Raw genomic sequence first — 19,051 nt, forward strand, 5'->3', positions numbered from 1 at the left:
CCTTCTGGATGCTATTTTAAAGTCAATCAATACTTTATTACGGTCCAAGATCAGAAATTAAACATCAAATGACAGTGTCAGGATATACTGAATATAAAAACAGATTTGCCAAGTTAAAATTTGTTCTCGTTATATTGGGCATGACAAAAAAACAACAGCATATACAAGCATTTGCTAAAATAAATCATTTTAAACAAGAGCATATTCTTCTGCCTGACTGAACATGCCAAAGCACAGAATTTTGCTGCCTTTACAGTAATTTCATTACAATGGTCAGTCAGAAGCAGTAAAACATAAAACTTGGATTGGATCTGCCTGGAACCCTTTTAAAAAATTTGTATAATATTTGCTACTCTCCAGTCTTCTGAGACAGCAGCTGAATTTAGGTTACATATACAGGTTAGCATCTCACATCTGAGTTCCTTAACTCTCGGGTGCATGCCATTTCAAAATCAAATGTTACTGTTCTGGACATTAGGGATAACTTTCTATTTACACGAACACTGAACTTAGTAGTACTATGGTCATTGTTCCCAATTGGTGCAATAACCTATACATCACTCCCACTTTCAACTACTGCTGACTATTCCTGTTTTATACAGTACCTGGCATGCTGTTAGAACTATGAGGATCACTTATGAACTTGAGCAAGGGGCCCTGAAAGCCAGGACTTCTGTGATCCAGTGCACATCGAACACATTAAACTACCTTACACCAAGTTAGAACATTGGCCTATTGTGGTTAGGACTGTCTATTCTGACTGGCAGCAGATATCCAGTGCTCCTGGCAGAAGCCTTTCAGGTCACCTACTGGATTGGAGTTTGTCAGGACTGAACCTTCGGCCTTCTGCATGCAAAGCAAATGCTCTACCACGAAGCTGTGCCCCCTGATTGCTGGAATCTGTTTACTACATTTTAATTCAAACCTCCCTCCAGCAACAAGCTTATGGTGGTGTCCATGATTCTCATGTGCTCCATTTTGTTTTCAGCCCAGGATCACTGAACAGAAGTTCACTGTATGGCAATGCTGCTGTGGGCATTTCCATATGGCACTACCTGTTTCGCTCTGTTGTATTTCCCAAAGCATTGTTCTTCTTCAACTCAATAGGGGTGAAGAAGACAAGACTGACAGCATCAGTTGGGGAGACAGAGCCCTTCTCCCCCCCTCCTCACCACAGACTGGGCTAGAGACTGCTTCTTGTTTCTCATCAGTGCTGGGCTCATCCATCTTGCATTGTCTCTGGCCGGGGGAGGGGGAAGCACCCATAATCCCATTAAAAGTCGCCAGTCTGTCTTCGTCTCATCACAGCAACCAGGGCTGGTATGTCAGGGTGGAGGGGGACAGCCAAAGCCCTGGAATGGCAATGGGGGCAGCGTCCCAGCGGAGGAAATAGCTGGCATGCCTATCCTGTCACCAGGGGCACCCAGCCTGCCCTTGCAGGGACCATTTCACAGCTCTTTTACAGTATTCCTCCAAGCATTGTTGCAGCTGGAGCTTGTTTAGTTTAAGGTTATATGGAAGAGGCAACATGGTGATACAGTGCTGGTGGAATGCAGCAAAACCAGTCTTCAGGATATACAGTTGGGTGATGCGGACTCAGGTCCAGCAGGTATAGGTGTGTTGGGGTAGGATTTGCCAACTTCTGGATTTTCCACTGTTACCATTCTTTTGACAGGAGCTTGATATGTAGATCCTAGTAGGTAATCATGGTTTTTTTCTGGGTTTTCAAAAGCCCTCCTGCTGATTTCTACATATAAAGCAGTTCAAAGCACAAAGGCAGCACAGTAATGTCAGACCCACGTTTAAATTCCCATTCTGCTATGGAAGCTTGCTGGGTGACCTTGGGCCAATCACATACTCTCAGCCTCACCTACCTCACAGGGTTATTGTAAGGATAAAATGGAAGATAAGGGAATGATGTCTGCTATTTTAGATTCCCACTGGGGAGAAAAGATAGGGTGTGCATCATGTAAATAAATAGTTGCCAGGGCATAATAACTATGGATCTTATTTTTGCCAGTACTTGGGAACCCTGGTTATACTGCCTTAAGTTTTGCAGAAGGCAGGACAGAAATGTAATTTTTAAAAAGTATTTAGATATTTATATGTAACTTTTCACCACAATGGGGCCTCAAAGCAGCTTCCAACATTGTTCTCCCCTTCTGCATTCCATCCACATCATATTCACCCTGTGAAGTATGCTAGGCGGAGAGGAAGTGACTGGCCCAAGATCAGTCCATGAGCGTCTGTGACAGAATACATCCCCACCCACCCCCTTCAGTTGGCAGCCCTAGAAGTGACTGGAAGAGGAGTAGGTTAGAGAAGGGATTGGGAACTTCTTGGAGGGTCTAGCAGGTTGAATATAAGAACACATGGACCTGCCTTATTCTTAATCAAACCACTGGGCCATTAAAGCCAGTAGTGTCTATTCAGATTTGAAAAACTTTTTCAGGGGCTCAGGTAGAGGTGTTTCACATCACCTATTACCTGGTCATTAACTGGAGATTGAACCTGGGACCTTGTACATGCCAAGCAGATACTCTGCCATTGAGCCCCTGTGACAAAAATATTTTGACTCTTAACTATTCTGAGAGTCTGATCTGTAGAATGAATAGGTCCCATGGCTTTGAGCTGGAGCTTGGCAATCCAGAGGCCTAGAAGGCCGTGCTTCTATCTGTGTCGCAGTACAGGCTAATTCTTCTAACACATCCCTTTTCTATTTGTGGAGTCGCATGGCTAACGTTTGTACAGCATCTCACAGAATGCAAGTTGAGTTTGTGATCCTTCTGCAAGGACATTCACAAGGTGAGAAATGCTAAGGCACTGAAGGACCTGCTAAATGTTGGGTATGGGGGCTCATAAATTAGTTACTTGCCGCTTATACTGGGTACAATCCGGTTGGAAGAAAGACAGATTGTCACAGACTGTGATGGTCTAAGGGTGGACATATAACTGTCAGGTTACCTTTCCAAGAAACCAGGGGATGTCTCCCAGAAAGTGGGTGGAGAAGAAATTGTTGATGTTCTGCTGCCACACAGCGGTGACAGCACCATACTGCACTTTTAAAAAACCCCTCAGTGTTCTGAGATAATAATAGAACAAAGCAGGAATCAAGTTAAGACCAACCAATTTTTATTCAGAACGTAAACTTTTGTGTGCTCTCTTAAGCACACTTCATCAGACGAGCGGATCAGGTATTGTGAGCTGAAATACAAGCAGTCTGGCAAACTAACTGGTCACATAAAACAGTGTGGCTAGGCCATTTGGTCTGGATAGCCATAAAAGGTAATAAAATTCTCTGCCAAATGGTGTTTCTGCAAATCTAGGTGAATCACAAAAGGATATGTGTAGTCCACCCAATCTACAAGAAGAAACAGAATGGAAAGGTAAGGAGGGTCCAATCTCTTCATGAAGCCTGGAAACTATTTAAAACTACAATACTGGAAGCTCAGATAAAATGTATACTGCAGGCTAGGAAAGGTACAAATAGGTGGACTACAAGTTGGATATACATGTCCTTTTGTGATTCACCAAGATTTGCAGAAATACCATTTGGCAAAGAATTTTATTACCTTTTATGGCTATCCAGACCAAATGGCCTAGCCACACTGTTCCATGTGACCATGTGACCAGTTAGTTTGCCAGACTGCTTGTATTTCAGCTCACAATACCTGATCCGCTCGTCTGATGAAGTGTGCTCAAGAGAGTGCACAAAAGCTTATGTTCTGAATAAAAATTGGTTGGTCTTAAAAGTGCAACTTTATTCTTGCTTTGTTCTACTGCTTCAGACCAATGCGGCTGCTCACTTGGATCTATCTACTTGGGATAATAATGACTTAATTTATTTCTACTCTAATTGTGTCTGACCAAGGGAGCTTTGACTCTAGACAGCTTGTACCCTGAAACTCTTGTTGGGCTCTAGGTGCTACTGGACTTGAATCTAACAAGTCTAGGAGCAGAATAAAGTTTAAGTTCAGTAGCACCTTTGAGACCATAAAACTTTGTTGGTTTTAAAGGTGCCACCTCTACTTCATGCCAACATAGCTACCCATCTAAGTCTAGAAATGTTGGTCGCCAGCAGTCAGAACCACCACCCCCTTCCCTTTTACCTCCAGCATATTGAAAGGAGCAATGCTATCCCTGAGCAATGGATGATGGCCTCTAGAGTGGCCACCACCTCATCTGGTGGTAAGATAATTATGTGGTACCTGGAGACGCCATGGAACAGATGGCCACAGAATTTATCAGTGGAGATGATCCTGGACTTGGTCATTCTAAGTAATGCTCAAGACCTGGTGAGAGATGTAAGCGTGATAGAACCGGTTAGGAACTGTAATGCTACTAAGTTTAGCATTTATGTAAATGAGAAGTTGTCCAGAAAGACCAACATGACCACATTTAATTTTAGAAGTGGTAACTTCTCTCAAATGAGGGGGCTTGTGAAGAAGAAACTGAATGGAAAGGTAAGGAGGGTCAAATCTCTTCATGAAGTCTGGAAGCTATTTAAAGCTACAATGCTGGAAGCTCAGATAAAATGTATACTGCAGGCTAGGAAAGGTACAAATAGGTATTTAAAAAGGCTTCCATGGTTAACAAACAAAGTAATGGAAGCAGTAAAAGGTAAGAAGGGACTATGAGGAAAATATTGCAAAAAACAAAGATCAACAGTAAACATTTATTCAAATGCATTAGAAGCAGAAAATCAGCCAGGGAAGCAGTGGGGCCTTTGGATGATCAAGAGGTGAAAGGATCACTAAAGAATGATAAGAGGTCCTATGACTGAAGGACAGACTAAAAACTGACAAATCATCAGATCCAGATGGCATATATCAAAGAGTTCTGAAAGAACTCAAATGTGAACTCCTGGATCTCCTGACAAAAAATACACTGTATCACTAAAATCTGTCTCCATTCACAAGGACTGGATGGTGGCTAATGTAACCCTAATCTTAAAAAAAATAAGTTCCAGAGGAGATCATTTGGGAAATTTCAAGCCAATCAGTATAATGTCAATACCAGGTAAGTTGGTGGAATGTGTTATTAAAGATAGAATTAGTAGACACCTTCATGAACAAAAGCTATTGAGGAAGAATCAAAGACAGAAAAAAATCACACCAAAATAAACAACACTTCTAAATGATAACAATGTATCTTTTAACATGTAGAAGTCAATAACATCATATGTAAATACAATGTATGCAAATACAGCTACTAAAGTCCCTGTGGAATAGCTTCTGTAGTCCTGTGGAATACTGTCTCTTTAAAAAGCTTCAGTATTCCTTCTCACAGCTAACAGCTTTTAAAATGTATTCAAATTCGCCCTGCATATGGTCACAATCGCGCCACCTCAGCAGGAAAAAGATGGTAAGTCCACAGGTCAATGTGGACAAGGATGACCCGGTAGATGTTGTTTACCTAGACTTCCAGCAGGCTTTTGATAACATTCCTCATCAAAGGCTCCTAAGTAAACTCAGCAGTCATGGGATAAGAGGACAAGTCCTCTTGTGGATTAAAAACTACTTAAGTAACAGGAAACAAAGAGTGAGTATAAACAAGCATTTTCCACAGTGGAAAGCAATGGGGTACCTCAGGGCTCAGTACTAGGTCTGGTGCTTGTTAATTTCCTCATTAATGATTTGGAATAGCAATGAAATGGCTAAGTTTGCAGATGACACTAAGTTGGTCAGGATGATGAGTACTAGGGAAGAGTGTGAGGAGCTCCAGAAGGATCTGTCAAGTCTGGGTGATGTGGGGTGTAACGTTGTAGATGAGGTTAATTGTGGACAACTGCAAAGTAATGCACATTGGAACAAAAAATCCTAACTATATGTATACATTGATGAGGTCCAAATTGAGGTAACCATGGCTTTTTTTGGAACAGGAACGCAATGCCGGCTAGCTTGGCATCTGGGATGTGGCCTAATATGCAAATTAGTTCCTGCTGGGCTTTTTCTACAAAAAAAGCCCTAACAGTAACTGACCATGAGAAAGAGATTGGAGTTGTGGTTGATAACTCACTGAGCATGTTAACTCAGGTGCAACTGCAATAATAATAATAAAAGTCAAGTGCTGTGCTGGGAATTATTAGGGAGGGGGCTGAAGACAATACTGCATATAGTTCTGGTTACTGCACCTCAAAAAAGGTATTATAGCATTGGAAAAGGTGCCGAAAAAGGCAACTAAAATTATTCAGGGGATAGAACACCTTCCCTATGAAGATAGGCTAAAGAGGTTAGAACTTTTTATCTTGAAGAAATGATGACTGAGGTTTACAGAATTGTGCAGAGGATAGAGAAGGTAGAGAAAGGAGTACTTTTCTCCCTTTCTGACAATACAGGAATTTATGGGCACTCAATTAAATTAATGAGCAGTACACTTAGAACAGATGAAAGGAAGTACTTCTTCACCCAAAGAGTAATTAACACATGGAATTCACTGCCACAGGAAGTGGTTGAATCTACAAACACAGACAGCTTCAAGAGGGGATTGGATAAAGATATGGAGCAGAGGGGTCTATCAGTGGCTATTAGTAGGGTGGCCAGACCGTCCCGGTCACCCGGGAAAGTCCCGATTCTGGCCCCCAATTCCCGGCTCCCGGGCTGGCTATACCGGGACCATTAGAAGTCCCGGTTTAGCCAGCGGCGAGCCGGTGGGCTGCGCACGCGGGCGGGGAAGGCGGCGAGTGAGGGAGCCAGCGTCCCTGCGCGTGTGCACGGCGGTGTGGTGGGCTCTGCGCATGCGCGGGGCCCGCCACAACGCCGTGCGCACGCGCAGGGATGCTGGCTCCCTCACTCGCCGCCTTCCCCGCCCACGCGCGCAGCCTGCCGGCTCCTCTCGCTGGCGTAGGGCCCCGGCCGCGGCAGAGGTGACGGAGGAGGCGGCGGAGGCGACGGAGGAGGCGGGCCAGCGGCGTGGCAGGAGGCCCCGGGTTGGTGGGCTCGGCCGCCTCCTCCTCAGCCGCCGCCAGCCCCGCCAGCAGCGCCACCACCAGCAGCAGCCGCCGCTGCGCCTCCTGGCCAGCCCGCCCGCCGGGGAGGCCACCAACGCCCTGGAGAAGGTAAGCCCCCCCAGGCAGGCAGGGAGGGAGGGGGCCGAAAGCGGGGGGGTGGCTGGCGGGAGCGGGCGGCCGGCCTTCCTTCCTTTCTTCCTTCCTCCCCTCCTTCCTTCCTCCCCTCCTTCCCTCCCTCCCTCCTTCCCTCCCTCCTTCCTTCCTTCCTTCCTCCCTCCTTCCTTCCCTCCTTCCCTCCCTCCTTCCTTTCTTCCTTCCCTCCTTCCTTCCTTCCTTCCTTCCTCCCTTCCCTCCCTCCTTCCTTTCTTCCTTCCTCCCTCCTCCCTCCTTCCTCCCTCCCTTCCCTCCTTCCTTTCTTTCTTCCTTCCTTCCTCCCTCCTTCCTTCCCTCCTTGCTTCCCTCCGTCCTTTCTTCCTTCCTCCCTCCTTCCTTCCTTTCTTCCTTCCCTCCTTCCTTCCTCCCTTCCCTCCCTCCCTCCTTCCTTCCTTCCTCCCTCCCTCCTCCCTCCCTCCTCCCTCCTTCCCAGTGGGGTGGGCTCCCGACTCCCTCCGCCAGCTGTTTCTGATAGCCCTGCGCCCCCTCTTTCATTTGATATGTGTCCCGTGTGGGTGCCACCCTCCTGCCGGGAGATTCCGCAAAATGAGCCCCCTTGAGGCTTATGGCGGCAGGGCTCGGGGGAAGCGAGCTAGACTGCTGTTCTTTTGAGGGGTTATAGAGTGTTTCGGGCCCGTCCCTGTGGCATTGGTCCCATCATTGTGGGACCCAGGGGGCCGGCGCAGCGGCCTGCCAAAGCAGCCTGTCACTAATAACACAGGTCGAGATGCAGGACAGGAACCCGGAAGTGACCGACAGGCTGCTTCAGCGGGCCGCTGCGCCGGCCCCCTGGGTCCCACAACGATGGGACCGATGCCATAGGGACGGGCTCGAAACACTCTATAACCCCTCAAAAGAACAGCAGTCTAGCTCGCTTCCCCCGAGCCCTGCCGCCATAAGCCTCAAGGGGGCTCATTTTGCGGCATCTCCCGGCAGGAGGGTGGCACCCGCACGGGACACATATCAAATGAAAGAGGGGGCGCAGGGCTATCAGAAACAGCTGGCGGAGGGAAATGATGTCATTTGGGGAAATGATGTCACAGGAAGTGATGTCACTTCCTGCTTCTGGCAGGCGGCACGGGGAAATGATGTCACAGGAAGTGATGTCACTTCTTGTTTTCGGCGGTGGCATGCTGTCACCGGAAGTGCCGTCACTGGAAGTGACGTCACTTCCTGTTTCCGGCGGCGCGCGCTCGCATCATTCCCCCCTCAAGGTGTCCCTGGCTGGCCTCCAGCTATTATGGCCACCCTAGTTGGGATTGTTTAGTGCTCTTTTCAGCCAGGCTGAGTTCTCAGGTTTGCTGTTACAGACTCCTCCAGTCCTCCCATTCTGCTCCTAAGACTCCCAATCATTTGTTTCCTTAAGCTTCTTTTTACAAAGAACTCCCATCCAAAGTATTGTGTTAGGTCTATAGGTGAAACCAGGGCTTTTCTGGCATGGATCCGGAAGGCTAAGCACTTTCTCTCAGCATGGCACTTATCCCTGTCAAAATAAAGCCATATCTGTAACCAAGGGTTAGAGTGCCCCCCGGTGGTAGAGAAATTAACACAGCAAAGGTACTGTCAAGTGCTGATATTTCTCAATAACCAAGTCCTTTGTTTTAAATCAAAAGTGGGTTTATTGTTAAAAACTCAGGAGCTATATATACTCTTTCAGGATTGATCTCACTTCTTCTATGGTGAGGCATAGTTTCTCGTTCATGGGGGGAGGTTTGGGGCCCCACTCCTCTTTCCATTTGTGAGGCTCGCACCCTCCATCTCTAAAGTCTATGATTTGGTCCCCTCACCTTATGTTAGGTTCATGTTTAGCCAGCCATCCCACTCCCAGGACGATGTCAAATGACGATGAGGGGGCCACGACAAAGATCTCCGTATCCCAGTGATCTTCTATCCCTACTGGCACCCCTTGGGTTTGTTCTGTGCAGGGTTCCCCCTTCATTACTGTCCCATCCATCTGATCAAATTGTATGGGGTGCTGCAGGGAACTCGTAGGGAGTCTGAGAGCCTCCACTAGTTTGGGTGTGATTATGTCTCTGGTACACCCAGAATCTAGCAATGCTTGGGTGTGTATAAAACGCTTAAGATTAGGGTTCAGTAAAGTCAGTGGGATGAAAAACAAAGTCCCCGTAATTCTCACCCTCAGTGGCGCTGTTAGTTCCACAACCTACTGCTCGGCACCACTCAGTGCAGGTCGCTCTCGTTTCCCGCCGGCTCTTCTTCCCAGGCTTCCTCTCCCAGTTCGTCGATGACGACGATCTCCTCTTCTCGTGGTGTTGCGTACGCCGAGCTGCCCTTTGCTGACTCCTTCGTTCGTCCCTCCGCCTTCTTTGCTTTGGGCGCGCTGGTCTTCGAAGTGAGGGGGGGGGCCTTGAGGCCGCTTGGGGCAGTTTGCCGCCATGTGGTTGGGGTCTCCGCACCAAAAGCAGTGCCGGGGGGTGGGTGGTTTAGTTGCTCCCCCGGACTGGCCTGCCTTCCGCCCTTCTGCTGTTGCCCCTGGCCAAGACTCACATCCCCCCTTGCTACTGTTGGTGCTGGAGAGCCACTCTCTTCATGTTGATTTCTACTTCTCCCGCCAGTTGCACCCACCCCACCAGCGAGGTAGGATGAGCTTGCTGGAGGGCTCGATCCAGTACGCTGGCATTCAGGCCCCTCTGGAACTGTTCGATCTTCATCTGCTCGTTCCACCCCCGTACTTTAATGGCATTGGCCCGAAACTCTGCTGCGTACTCTCTTACTGCCTTGGATCCCTGTTGTAGGTCTCTCAGGGTTGTCAGCGCTTGGGTCTCTTGTAGAGGATCTTCATACTGCATTAACAGTGCTCGCAGGAATGCTGCTACTGTGTCTAGTTCAGGGCTCCGGGTTTCGTACAGGCTCACGTACCATCTCTTGGCAGCCACTTTTAGTTTGGAGCCTAAGTAATCCACTCACCTAAACTTATCGGAGAAGGTGTGTCCCCAATAGAACATGAAGCTATTAGCTTGTATCGAAAAGTATTCCACCTCCTCAGGGTCCCCGTTGAAGGTGGCATCCAGCTCACGGCTTCTGCTGTAATCTCTCAGCAGCAGTGGCTGCTGAGGTTGCTGGGGTTGTTGTGGTTGTGATGCAGGGGGTTGATGTGGTTGCCCCACTCTTGGCGTTGGCAGTTGCAGTGCCTGGTCTAGCTGCCTCCTCACTTCTTGGGTCATGAAGGTGTTGTTTGCTCACATTTCTTCTCTGAGATTTCTGGCTATCTCTGCCATCTGCAACCTCATTGTTCAGAGGAAATCCCGTGGGTCGGGAATTTGTTCTTCCTCCTCCTCCTCTGGGATCGGGACCCCATTCTTCTTGACCATCTCCTCCACTCGCCTCAGAGGTGCCTTGGTCGCTGTCGTTCCCCATCCGTGTGCGTGGGGGGGGGCAGCGCTAAGATTGCTTCTCTCCGAGCGGGTGCTTCATCCCTCAGGCTAGTGGACCTTCTGGGGCCCCAATCTGTCGAGGTTATAAACAGTCACTGTATGTGCAGCAGAGACCCTCTTCCTGCTGGCCTGCTGGCCTCCTGGCATTGAGTACGTGCCATGGTGGTTGCCTTGGAGCTGTGTTGGGCCCTTGATCCTCGCCAATCGGCTGTTCTGGGTTGTTGGGGGCTTCTCCATTAACTGGAGCTCACTCCACCATCGTGGTAGAAAGTTTCAAATTTGGTTAAGTCCCCAGGAGGGATTACTCCCAAAATGTCAAGTGCCGATATTTCTCAATAACCAAGTCCTTTGTTTTAAATCAAAAGTAGGTTTATTGTTAGAAACTCAGCTTTACCAAGGACACAAGCTTTGGGAGTAATGGAATACAAACAGTTATACAGTTGCTATATAGGATATCATCAAAGGTTACATTACAGATGCATACTTGAGTCACGGGTTCAAAGGTTACCAAGCAACTATCTATTTTATTACGAAGGAATTTTAGGCTATTGGAAACATCAAACCTTCTCACACTTCTTTGGGGAGAGATAAGGATTGTCTGTGTGAAACCGTGGGATTGGCGACTTGAAGGTAATAGCGGCCAGTCTGTAACATAAACATCCCAGGGCCAGATGGTTTTACTACTGGCCCTCTGGCTGCAAATAAGGGGGGTGGGTGGGAATGGAGAGTTGATGACCTGCTCTCTACCTAGAAAAATGCAGTCCAGAAATAAGCAACTTAACAGGTACACAACCTGATTAAAGAACTAACATACTTGATAGGAAAGAGGAGGAAAAGAGATACGTTCCTAACTACATCTCAAGCTGAGGGAAAAAGTAAGAATGAGTGTGGCATTTTGGAGAACGAGGACATTTCCCTAAGAGTAGCAATCTGGAGACAGACAAAGAATGACACTTAACAGAAGAACAAAGTTTGAGACCAGTAGTATCTTTAAGCCTAACGAAGTTTTATTTAAAGTATGAGCTTTTGCATGCATGCACACTTCCTGAGATTCCTCAGCATGCATGCACACCAAAGCTCATACCTTGAATAAAACTTTGATTTAAAGGTGCCACCGGACCAGGGCCAGCCTCAGGGTGTCTGGTGCCCAAGGCAGGGCGGGATCTGGGGGGGGGGCAGAGCGGGGTGCTTGCCCCAGGCGCCGACAGAGGGGTGTGTGTGCCAAATTGGGTATGGAGTCCACTGTATTCTATGGGACCTTAATACAGAATGGCCGAAAAGGGGACGTCATTTTTTTTAATTTTGCCCCCTCTCAAAAAACATGTGGATCTGGTCCTGGCCCGTGGATCCCAGGCACCCCCTGCACCCTTCCTTTCTTGCCCCCAGCGAGGGTAAGGGTGAGCACTGCGGTGGTGGTGTGGCGCCTGCACCGCAGAGCACGGGCATGCCGCCTGGTTCAGCCCTGCTGCCATCTCTTCTGGAAGGGATGGTGGCCAGGTTGAGCAATGGTGGCTGGGTGGCAGCACACTCTGAGGTGCAGGAATTGTGCTGCCACACTCACCTATCGTCCTTGCTGAGGAGGCAAGGGTGGGGCCAACCTAGGGCCCCGCTCTAGGCAGCTGCCTAGGACTGCCTGATGGACTGGTGGGCCCTGCAGCAACCTCAAACTTTGTTCTGCTGCTTCAGCCCAAGAGGGCTGCACACCTGGATCTAACTTAACAGAAGAAATGCCCTCACTATCTTATCGAATTGTCTTCTTGCTGCCCCTTCAGGGTCGCCTTCTCTGTACATTGCCCTTTCCAACAGCCCCCACCCGAACACTTGTGACTGCTGCGAAGATCAGAGTTGATAAGCGCGTGGATCCCATCCCAACTCTCCCCCCTGGAAAAGCCCGACTCTCCGACGCCCGCCTTGTTCTGCGACTCAGGGCCCCCCTGCTCGCTCCGTCCTCGAGGGCGGGGAAGAGGGCAGAAGGAGGCGGCGCCCGGAAGGCACCCCGGCCTTAGGTACAAGCCCAGCAGCTGTCGCTGTTCTCAGTGCCGCCACCGGCCTGCTGCTCTGCTCCCTCGCAGCCCCTCAGTCTCAGCATGCTTCCTCGCCGCCGCAGCCTCCTTTCTTGCCTCCTCCTGCTGCTGCTGGCCCGGGGGGCTACGAGTCAGGAGGAGAAGGAGGCGGAAGCAGAAGAAAGCAAAAGCGAAACTCCGCTCCGGACGCTGCAGCTGGAGACCTTGGTGAGTGGATGTAACGCTCGCTTGCTTCAGTGCCACGCTGGGGACACGGGGCGAGCTCCTTCTGCTGCGAAGGGAGGCAGCGTGGGGAATCGTGCGCCCAGATTATGGTCCTCTCCCTTCTCACAACTACTTGCTTGGTACCTAGCACTGTCTAAAGGAAGCCGTACCTAAAATCTACCGTTAAACTCCCCCGCCCTCCACATGCTGCAAAGATCAGAGCTGATAAGCAAGTGGATCCCTCCCTCCCGCCCCCCGCAGATTCCTCCAAAGGAAAAGCCTTTCCCTGTTAAAGGGCAGGTCCATGTCGTGCATCTTGTCTCCTGAGGGCCCCCCGCAAAACAAGCGACACGTGTGAGAGCGTGCAGAGTCTGGGCTGCGCTGGATCCCGCCCCCCTCCCCCCGGTGTTCTGATCCCAGTTGCGGCAGCAGAGTCAAGAGCGTCTTGGCATCCTGCTCAACAGCTCGCAGGGACCAACTGATGCAATCTCTTTCGTGATTTCTCCGCTCTTGCTGCTGTAGGTGCCGCCCCCCGAGGGCTGCGCGGAGTACTCGGCGATGGGAGATGTCATTCAGATCCATTACACGGTAGGTGAAGGGGGTGGGCGGGGGACGGCGCAGGCTTGCCGCGGGCCAGGAAGGGAAAGCCGCACGTACACGTCAGCAGTGGTGCCTGCCGCCAGGTTTCCCCTGCCCGGGGCGGGGTGGTGTGTCCGTGACCGGGCGGATTTTGCAGGAAGAGAATTTAGGAACCCCAAGCAGAAGATCAAGCCCTATTGGCTCCTGCAGCTGTTAGGGATACCAGCCGACCCGGAGGGGGGAAAAATGTCCTGTTCTTTGGTTAGAAGCCTGTTTACTAGAGGTGGCTATTTATATCCACTTTTTGAAAAGCTTCAACTGCCCTTTTGAAGGTATTAAGTCTGTACAAAGCATTTTTCAGGACACTTGGCCACTCCACTTGTTATGTGCAGACCCAGCAAAAAGCTGGGTGTGTTTTGGGGGGTATGTGGTTTGATCAAGTACACTAGTTTCCGTAATGCGTTTGTTTATACCACTCTTTTCTCCCCAATGAGGATTCAAAGCAGTCTACAACATCATTCTCTCTTCTTCCCTTCTATTTTCAGAACAATAACCATGTGAGGTAGGTTGGACAGCGAGTATATGACTGGTAAGCTTCTATGGCAGAGTGAGGACTTGAGACCTGTTCTCCGGGATTCTCCTCTTGCACTCTGACCACTAATCATGCTGGCTCTGATAGCGATGCCTGATGGGCTCCACTAGTGGCACAAGCTATGTGCCTTTGCATCCTAGTCAGGGCCTTTTTTTCTGGAAAAAGGGGTGTCGGAACTCTCAAGAGGGAAATGACAGAGAAACACACAGGTGCCCCTCACAAACTTTTAAACACCTTTTGAGAATTTTGTTTCTATTGAGAGGCTCTGGAACTCTGTTCCACTGTGTTCCCTCGGGGGAGAAAAGTCCTGATCCTAGTGCTTTAGACTCCACAGGCTTTTGTGATATGCTTGGAGAAGCAGGTTCACCGCAGGTCGATAGGGAAAGCATTCTCTGAAGAGCAGAAGCTTTGTAAGGACGCATATACTCTGCCCCTCATGTTGAAACGACTTGGTCTGGAGTCATTTCCTTCCTCACTCTCACTTTCTTTGATGCTTTCATACCTTCTGTGAGAAGGAAAGAGGTTGTACTCATTCAAGGAAGAATGGATGCATGCACATAAAACAAGCTGGGAGATGATTACTTTTTGCTTAGGGTGGCAAAGTATGTTTCACTGCTTTTAGCACTCGTTGGTTTGTATTACACAATGACAGTGCAATCCTGAGAATGCTTTCCTGGGTGGGAATCCCACTGAATACATCTTAGTAGGATAGTGAATACACCTGCTTCATATGTTTCTGTTAGATGGTTCTGAAGTGGCTTCCCAATTCTAGAGTTTCTTTCAGAGGTTTGTTAAAGCCTGTCTGAGCATCTTTTACAGTGTATTAAGATGTTTTATTTTCAAGCAAGCTTTTATTGGCCTGGAAAAAGAAGAGATCTTAGTTTGACATTATGAACCTGTTAGTGCTGTCACTTATTTGAAGAACTGCATAGGTGTTAGTAGATTAATCTCTTCATTAAAATGGATACATCCACACAAATCTGCATAGGAATAGTAACAACTGTTTTGAAGGATAAATATCTTGTTTTTAGAGGATACATGTGTATAGGACTGCCAATGGGCCTGGCGAAAAATATATTGTCCCTTTAATAGAGTGGAAATGGGCAGCTGAAGCTTTTCTTGACATGGAGGGAAATAACATCACCTGGTAAAATAAATCCCATTAAACCTTTATTAGAAGGACAGGACACTTTTTTGTCTCTCTCTAGGCAGTCAGCAACTCCGTATTACTGTCTTGAAAGAAGTATTCTATTTGAAATGGAAGAGGGAGAACCTCTTCTAAGGTCAAGTCTGCCACCTACTGCTTTTTAAAAGGATGAAAAAAATTATACACACAGACAGAACTGGAGACTTTGAAACATCATTTAGAACCACAAGCTTTCATGTTCCCTCTTCAATAGTTTTTTTTAGAAACAGATATTAAAAAAGTGGTAGCTGAGAGCTGTGATGGCCCTTGCTCAAGTTGAATATGACAGGCATGTATAGTGTTGTTCCTTTGCAGGGTTCTCTGGAAGATGGCCATATCATTGATAGCTCGATTTCCCGTGATCCGCTGCAAGTAGAGCTGGGCAAAAGACAAATCATCCCTGGTACGTTCTGCCTCTGGCATTTGTATTTTGATATTAGGTACATCAAGCAAAACCTAAGTTGGTTTGGGCTGCACTACATATTGCAGGCGGGGTCTCATAGGACCGAATGTTTTATATCATCTGTCTGTCTATCTTCTATCTATCTATCCTGCATAGAAAACGTGATGTCAAGGGAGAAGGGTTTGAACTTAGCCTCTGTTTGACACGGTGCCTTATCTTTTTGTTTGTGGAGAAACATTGTCTTCTGAGTCGCTAACTGCAGTGTGTATTACTCAGATAGTCATTTATCACCTCAATGAAACTAGGCCACAGTGGAGCCAAGGGGGCAGAAAGCCACAGAAGACCATCTCCATAACTTGCTTCCTGTGTTTCTTTCTCTCTTGTTTAGGCTTGGAACAGAGTCTGCTGGACATGTGTGTTGGGTAAGTAGCCTCTGGTATGCCTGGCTTGGAACTTAGTTCATTATCCTTGAATCCAGCATTCTGCCATGGCAATACTGCTTGAGCTCCAGCTTTTTAGCTTGGAGACGTTCATGGTCATCAAGTTTAGTAGCCTTCCATCTAGTCACGCAAACACAAGACCCTGCATAAAAATAGGGAAATCTAATACCAAAAGCAGGTTTGACACATCTAGCTTTTCTGTCACTACCCCCATTCTACCCCCCAAAAAATCCATTGAAAGACTTTGCACAGCTACTCATGTCTCAGGCGATTCCAACTGAAGTTGACAGTGTTGTGTGCAAATGTCTAGACCTCACATGCTGATGACATCTTTCCCTTTTTGTGGCAGGGAGAAACGGAAAGTTATTATCCCTCCTCACTTGGCATATGGCAAACGAGGCTCCCCTCCTGCTATCCCAGGTAGGATCCTATCAGTGGTATCTGCTCAGTGGCCATGCAGCTCAATTCACTGGTATTTCATTGGCAAGATATATCAGTATGGGATCTCAGAGTTTGTTTCTATAAATAGGCTTATCTGCTTTTATTATGAGATGTTCAGATGATTCACTGTTCTTGGTGGGGGACTGGAGGGTGGGGAAGGGTAGGCAGATGGGGATTTTGAAGCAGTAAGCCCACTGTGATACTATAGGATAGCCAGTTGTAAACCATTGCTTCCTGGCTGCATGACTCTTGTCTATATGGGAAGGAGGCGGGAAAAGCAATGTAGTGCTGACCCAGTGTATTCTTCTACCTCTGTTCTTTGCTAAAAGACAATTCACTTTCATTGCTCTTTCCCCATTACTGAATGAATCAAGCAGCAGAAATCAACAGCTAAAAAGAGAAGAGCTGGTTCTAAAATCTGCTTAGAAGCTCCAGTCTCCTTGGCTTAGGTATATACAGTCAAGGGAAGTTATTCATTGTGTGTGTGCTCTGAAATATTCCAAGACTCAACTTGCTTTCCAGTGAGATTTAACAAAGGCAAACATGCAGAAATTCAGGATGGGGCTGGATGGGATGTAGGAAACCAGGGCAGCTGTGATGGGAACTAGGCTTGTGGGAGAAGCAGTAGTCAAGGTGTTGGTGTTGCTGAGCACACAATTGCTGACAAACAGCTCCAAATGACACTTCTTGTCAGCTGGATTAGGAATGTAAGACCAATTTTGCACTCAGTTTACCCCGCTCTCCTGTTTGTATTCTCTGTGCGGCGTCCGTCGGATTTCCCACTATCTGCTCCCGAGTTACAGGAAGTGTTGCGGCTTTTGCACAGCAAACGGAAACTGGTTTTTAGTGGTTTTCATTTGCTGCGCAAAAGCCGCGATGCTTCCTGTAGCTCCAGCGCAGGTAGTGAGAAATCCAACAGACGCCATGCAGAGAAGACAAATGGGAGAGTGGGTAAGCTGAGTGCGAAATCGGTCTAAATTTCCTGGCTGGTGTCTGGAGTGGAGCAGAATGAGATGACAGTCTCCTAGGGGAAAGCTGACCTGTATTCTTCACTTCACAATTACCATTGCTTCCTGTACCTACCAACAGCCCCCTTGGGTTGTGTGTATGAATGCGTATGTAGCTGCAGTCTAGTTATCAGCTCAGTGGGAATCAGCTGGGAAGGCTGGGTATTACTGCCATTAGACAATTACCTGTTTCACTCTGTGTGCCAACCATGGTAAGCCCTCAGCCTCAGTGAGTGTTGGTCAGTTGCTATGGCAGCCCATACAGCCAATCAAGTCCTGCACCAGTGTTGGGTAAGGGAGCATTTTCCTCACACAAGAAAGTAGCACTGGGTTGTCTTTGCCCTTGCTGGATATATACTCTGCTGTAGCTGCTGCAGGGCTTCTCCAGATGAATCAGATTGGACTGCCCGGTAGCCTGTACCTACATCTGGACAGCATTATTTGACTAAGACACCATTGGGATCTGCATTTTGTATTCTGTCTTTTGTTTTTAGCTGAATTGGTTTTCTTGGCTCAGTGACTGTATTTTATATATAATTGTACATCTCCTAGAGCCTGGCACTAGCCAGGATAGAGTGATTCAGCAAGTTGAATAAATAATAATACATTCTAGCCTTGCCTTTAGAGGTGCTACATTGCCAGCCCTGCCTCATGGTGCCTCTTCCTCTCCCCAGCTGATGCAGTCCTACAGTTTGAGGTGGAACTGGTAGGGCTGTCCAGAGCGACATACTGGCAAAAGTTGCTGAATGATGTGCTGCCCCTGTTATGCATTGGGCTTGTCCCAGCACTTCTGGGGCTTATTGGCTACTACCTCTATCAGAAGACCAAGACACCCCCCATTTCCAAGAAGAAATTGAAGGAGGAGAAGAGGAACAAGACCAAGAAGAAATAAAAAGCTTCCCTTCCCTTTTCCAGCATTGCTTTACGGCTGCTTTTGTTGCTGGTGAGAAGAGATCCGTTCACACTTTCACAAGACAGTGGTTAGAGTGGGAGATCTGAGTTGGGCATCTTTAGCAAGGCACCAGGCAGATGCAAATGCATCTGTTAGGATCCAGTAGTTAGAACAGCCTTTAAGCAGGGAAGGGTATTGTGATAGGAGATACTGTGTTAAATCCACAAGCTGTAAGATGAGTCCTGCTGGGTCAGGCTAATCCATCCAATCCAGCCCCCAGTTTTCTGAAAAGTTCTCTAACAGGGCTTGAAGTCAGTTTCCAGAGGGAAACAGTCTTTGAACATGAGCTCATTAGATGACTAATAGATATTGACAGCTCATCTCCTTGAATGTTTATTTTCTTTTCTGAATTCATTTCCAATCAACTTCACCGGATGCTACTGAGATCTAGTATTATGTGACAGGGACAAAAAAGTTCTATCTGTTTTCTCTACACCATGCATAATTTTATTAACCTTGACATGTCTCTTCATCAGCTTTGTTCTGAACTCAAAAGCCCCTTGGTCATTTTGACCACTTGATAGTTTTGGCTATTACCTTTTCCAGCTCTATGAAATCCTTTTTGAAATGGGGTGACCAGATCTGTATTTCATATGTGGCTGTGCCATCAATGTATACACAAGGTCACTAAGATACTGGTCATTTTTAAAAAAAACCTGCTTCTGCACACTGAGTTGGCATTTCCATGGGACTGTCTGCCACAAATTGAACTTTTTTCTGGTCAAT

The 19,051-nt window shown here is 47.7% G+C and overlaps 1 protein-coding gene across 2 annotated transcripts in view; it reads left to right on the forward strand.

Annotated features, from left to right (window-relative positions):
- FKBP11 (FKBP prolyl isomerase 11) overlaps positions 1–18,287 on the forward strand; it is a 59,542-nt gene extending 41,255 nt beyond the window's left edge. Inside the window, exons 1-6 of one of the 2 annotated variants that reach the window (XM_060253462.1) lie at positions 12,425–12,728; positions 13,248–13,313; positions 15,398–15,485; positions 15,874–15,907; positions 16,275–16,345; positions 18,048–18,287. In XM_060253462.1, coding sequence (XP_060109445.1) covers positions 12,585–12,728; positions 13,248–13,313; positions 15,398–15,485; positions 15,874–15,907; positions 16,275–16,345; positions 18,048–18,265 — 621 coding nt within the window. In that variant the 5' untranslated portion in view covers positions 12,425–12,584 and the 3' untranslated portion in view covers positions 18,266–18,287. Of the gene's footprint in view, positions 1–12,424; positions 12,729–13,247; positions 13,314–15,397; positions 15,486–15,873; positions 15,908–16,274; positions 16,346–18,047 lie in introns of those variants that run through there. The other variant, XM_060253463.1, reaches the window with a different exon arrangement.
- Positions 18,288–19,051: the final 764 nt, after the last annotated feature.

The sequence above is a fragment of the Heteronotia binoei genome, chromosome 13, assembly GCF_032191835.1.
Source record: "Heteronotia binoei isolate CCM8104 ecotype False Entrance Well chromosome 13, APGP_CSIRO_Hbin_v1, whole genome shotgun sequence".
Lineage (NCBI taxonomy): Eukaryota > Metazoa > Chordata > Lepidosauria > Squamata > Gekkonidae > Heteronotia > Heteronotia binoei.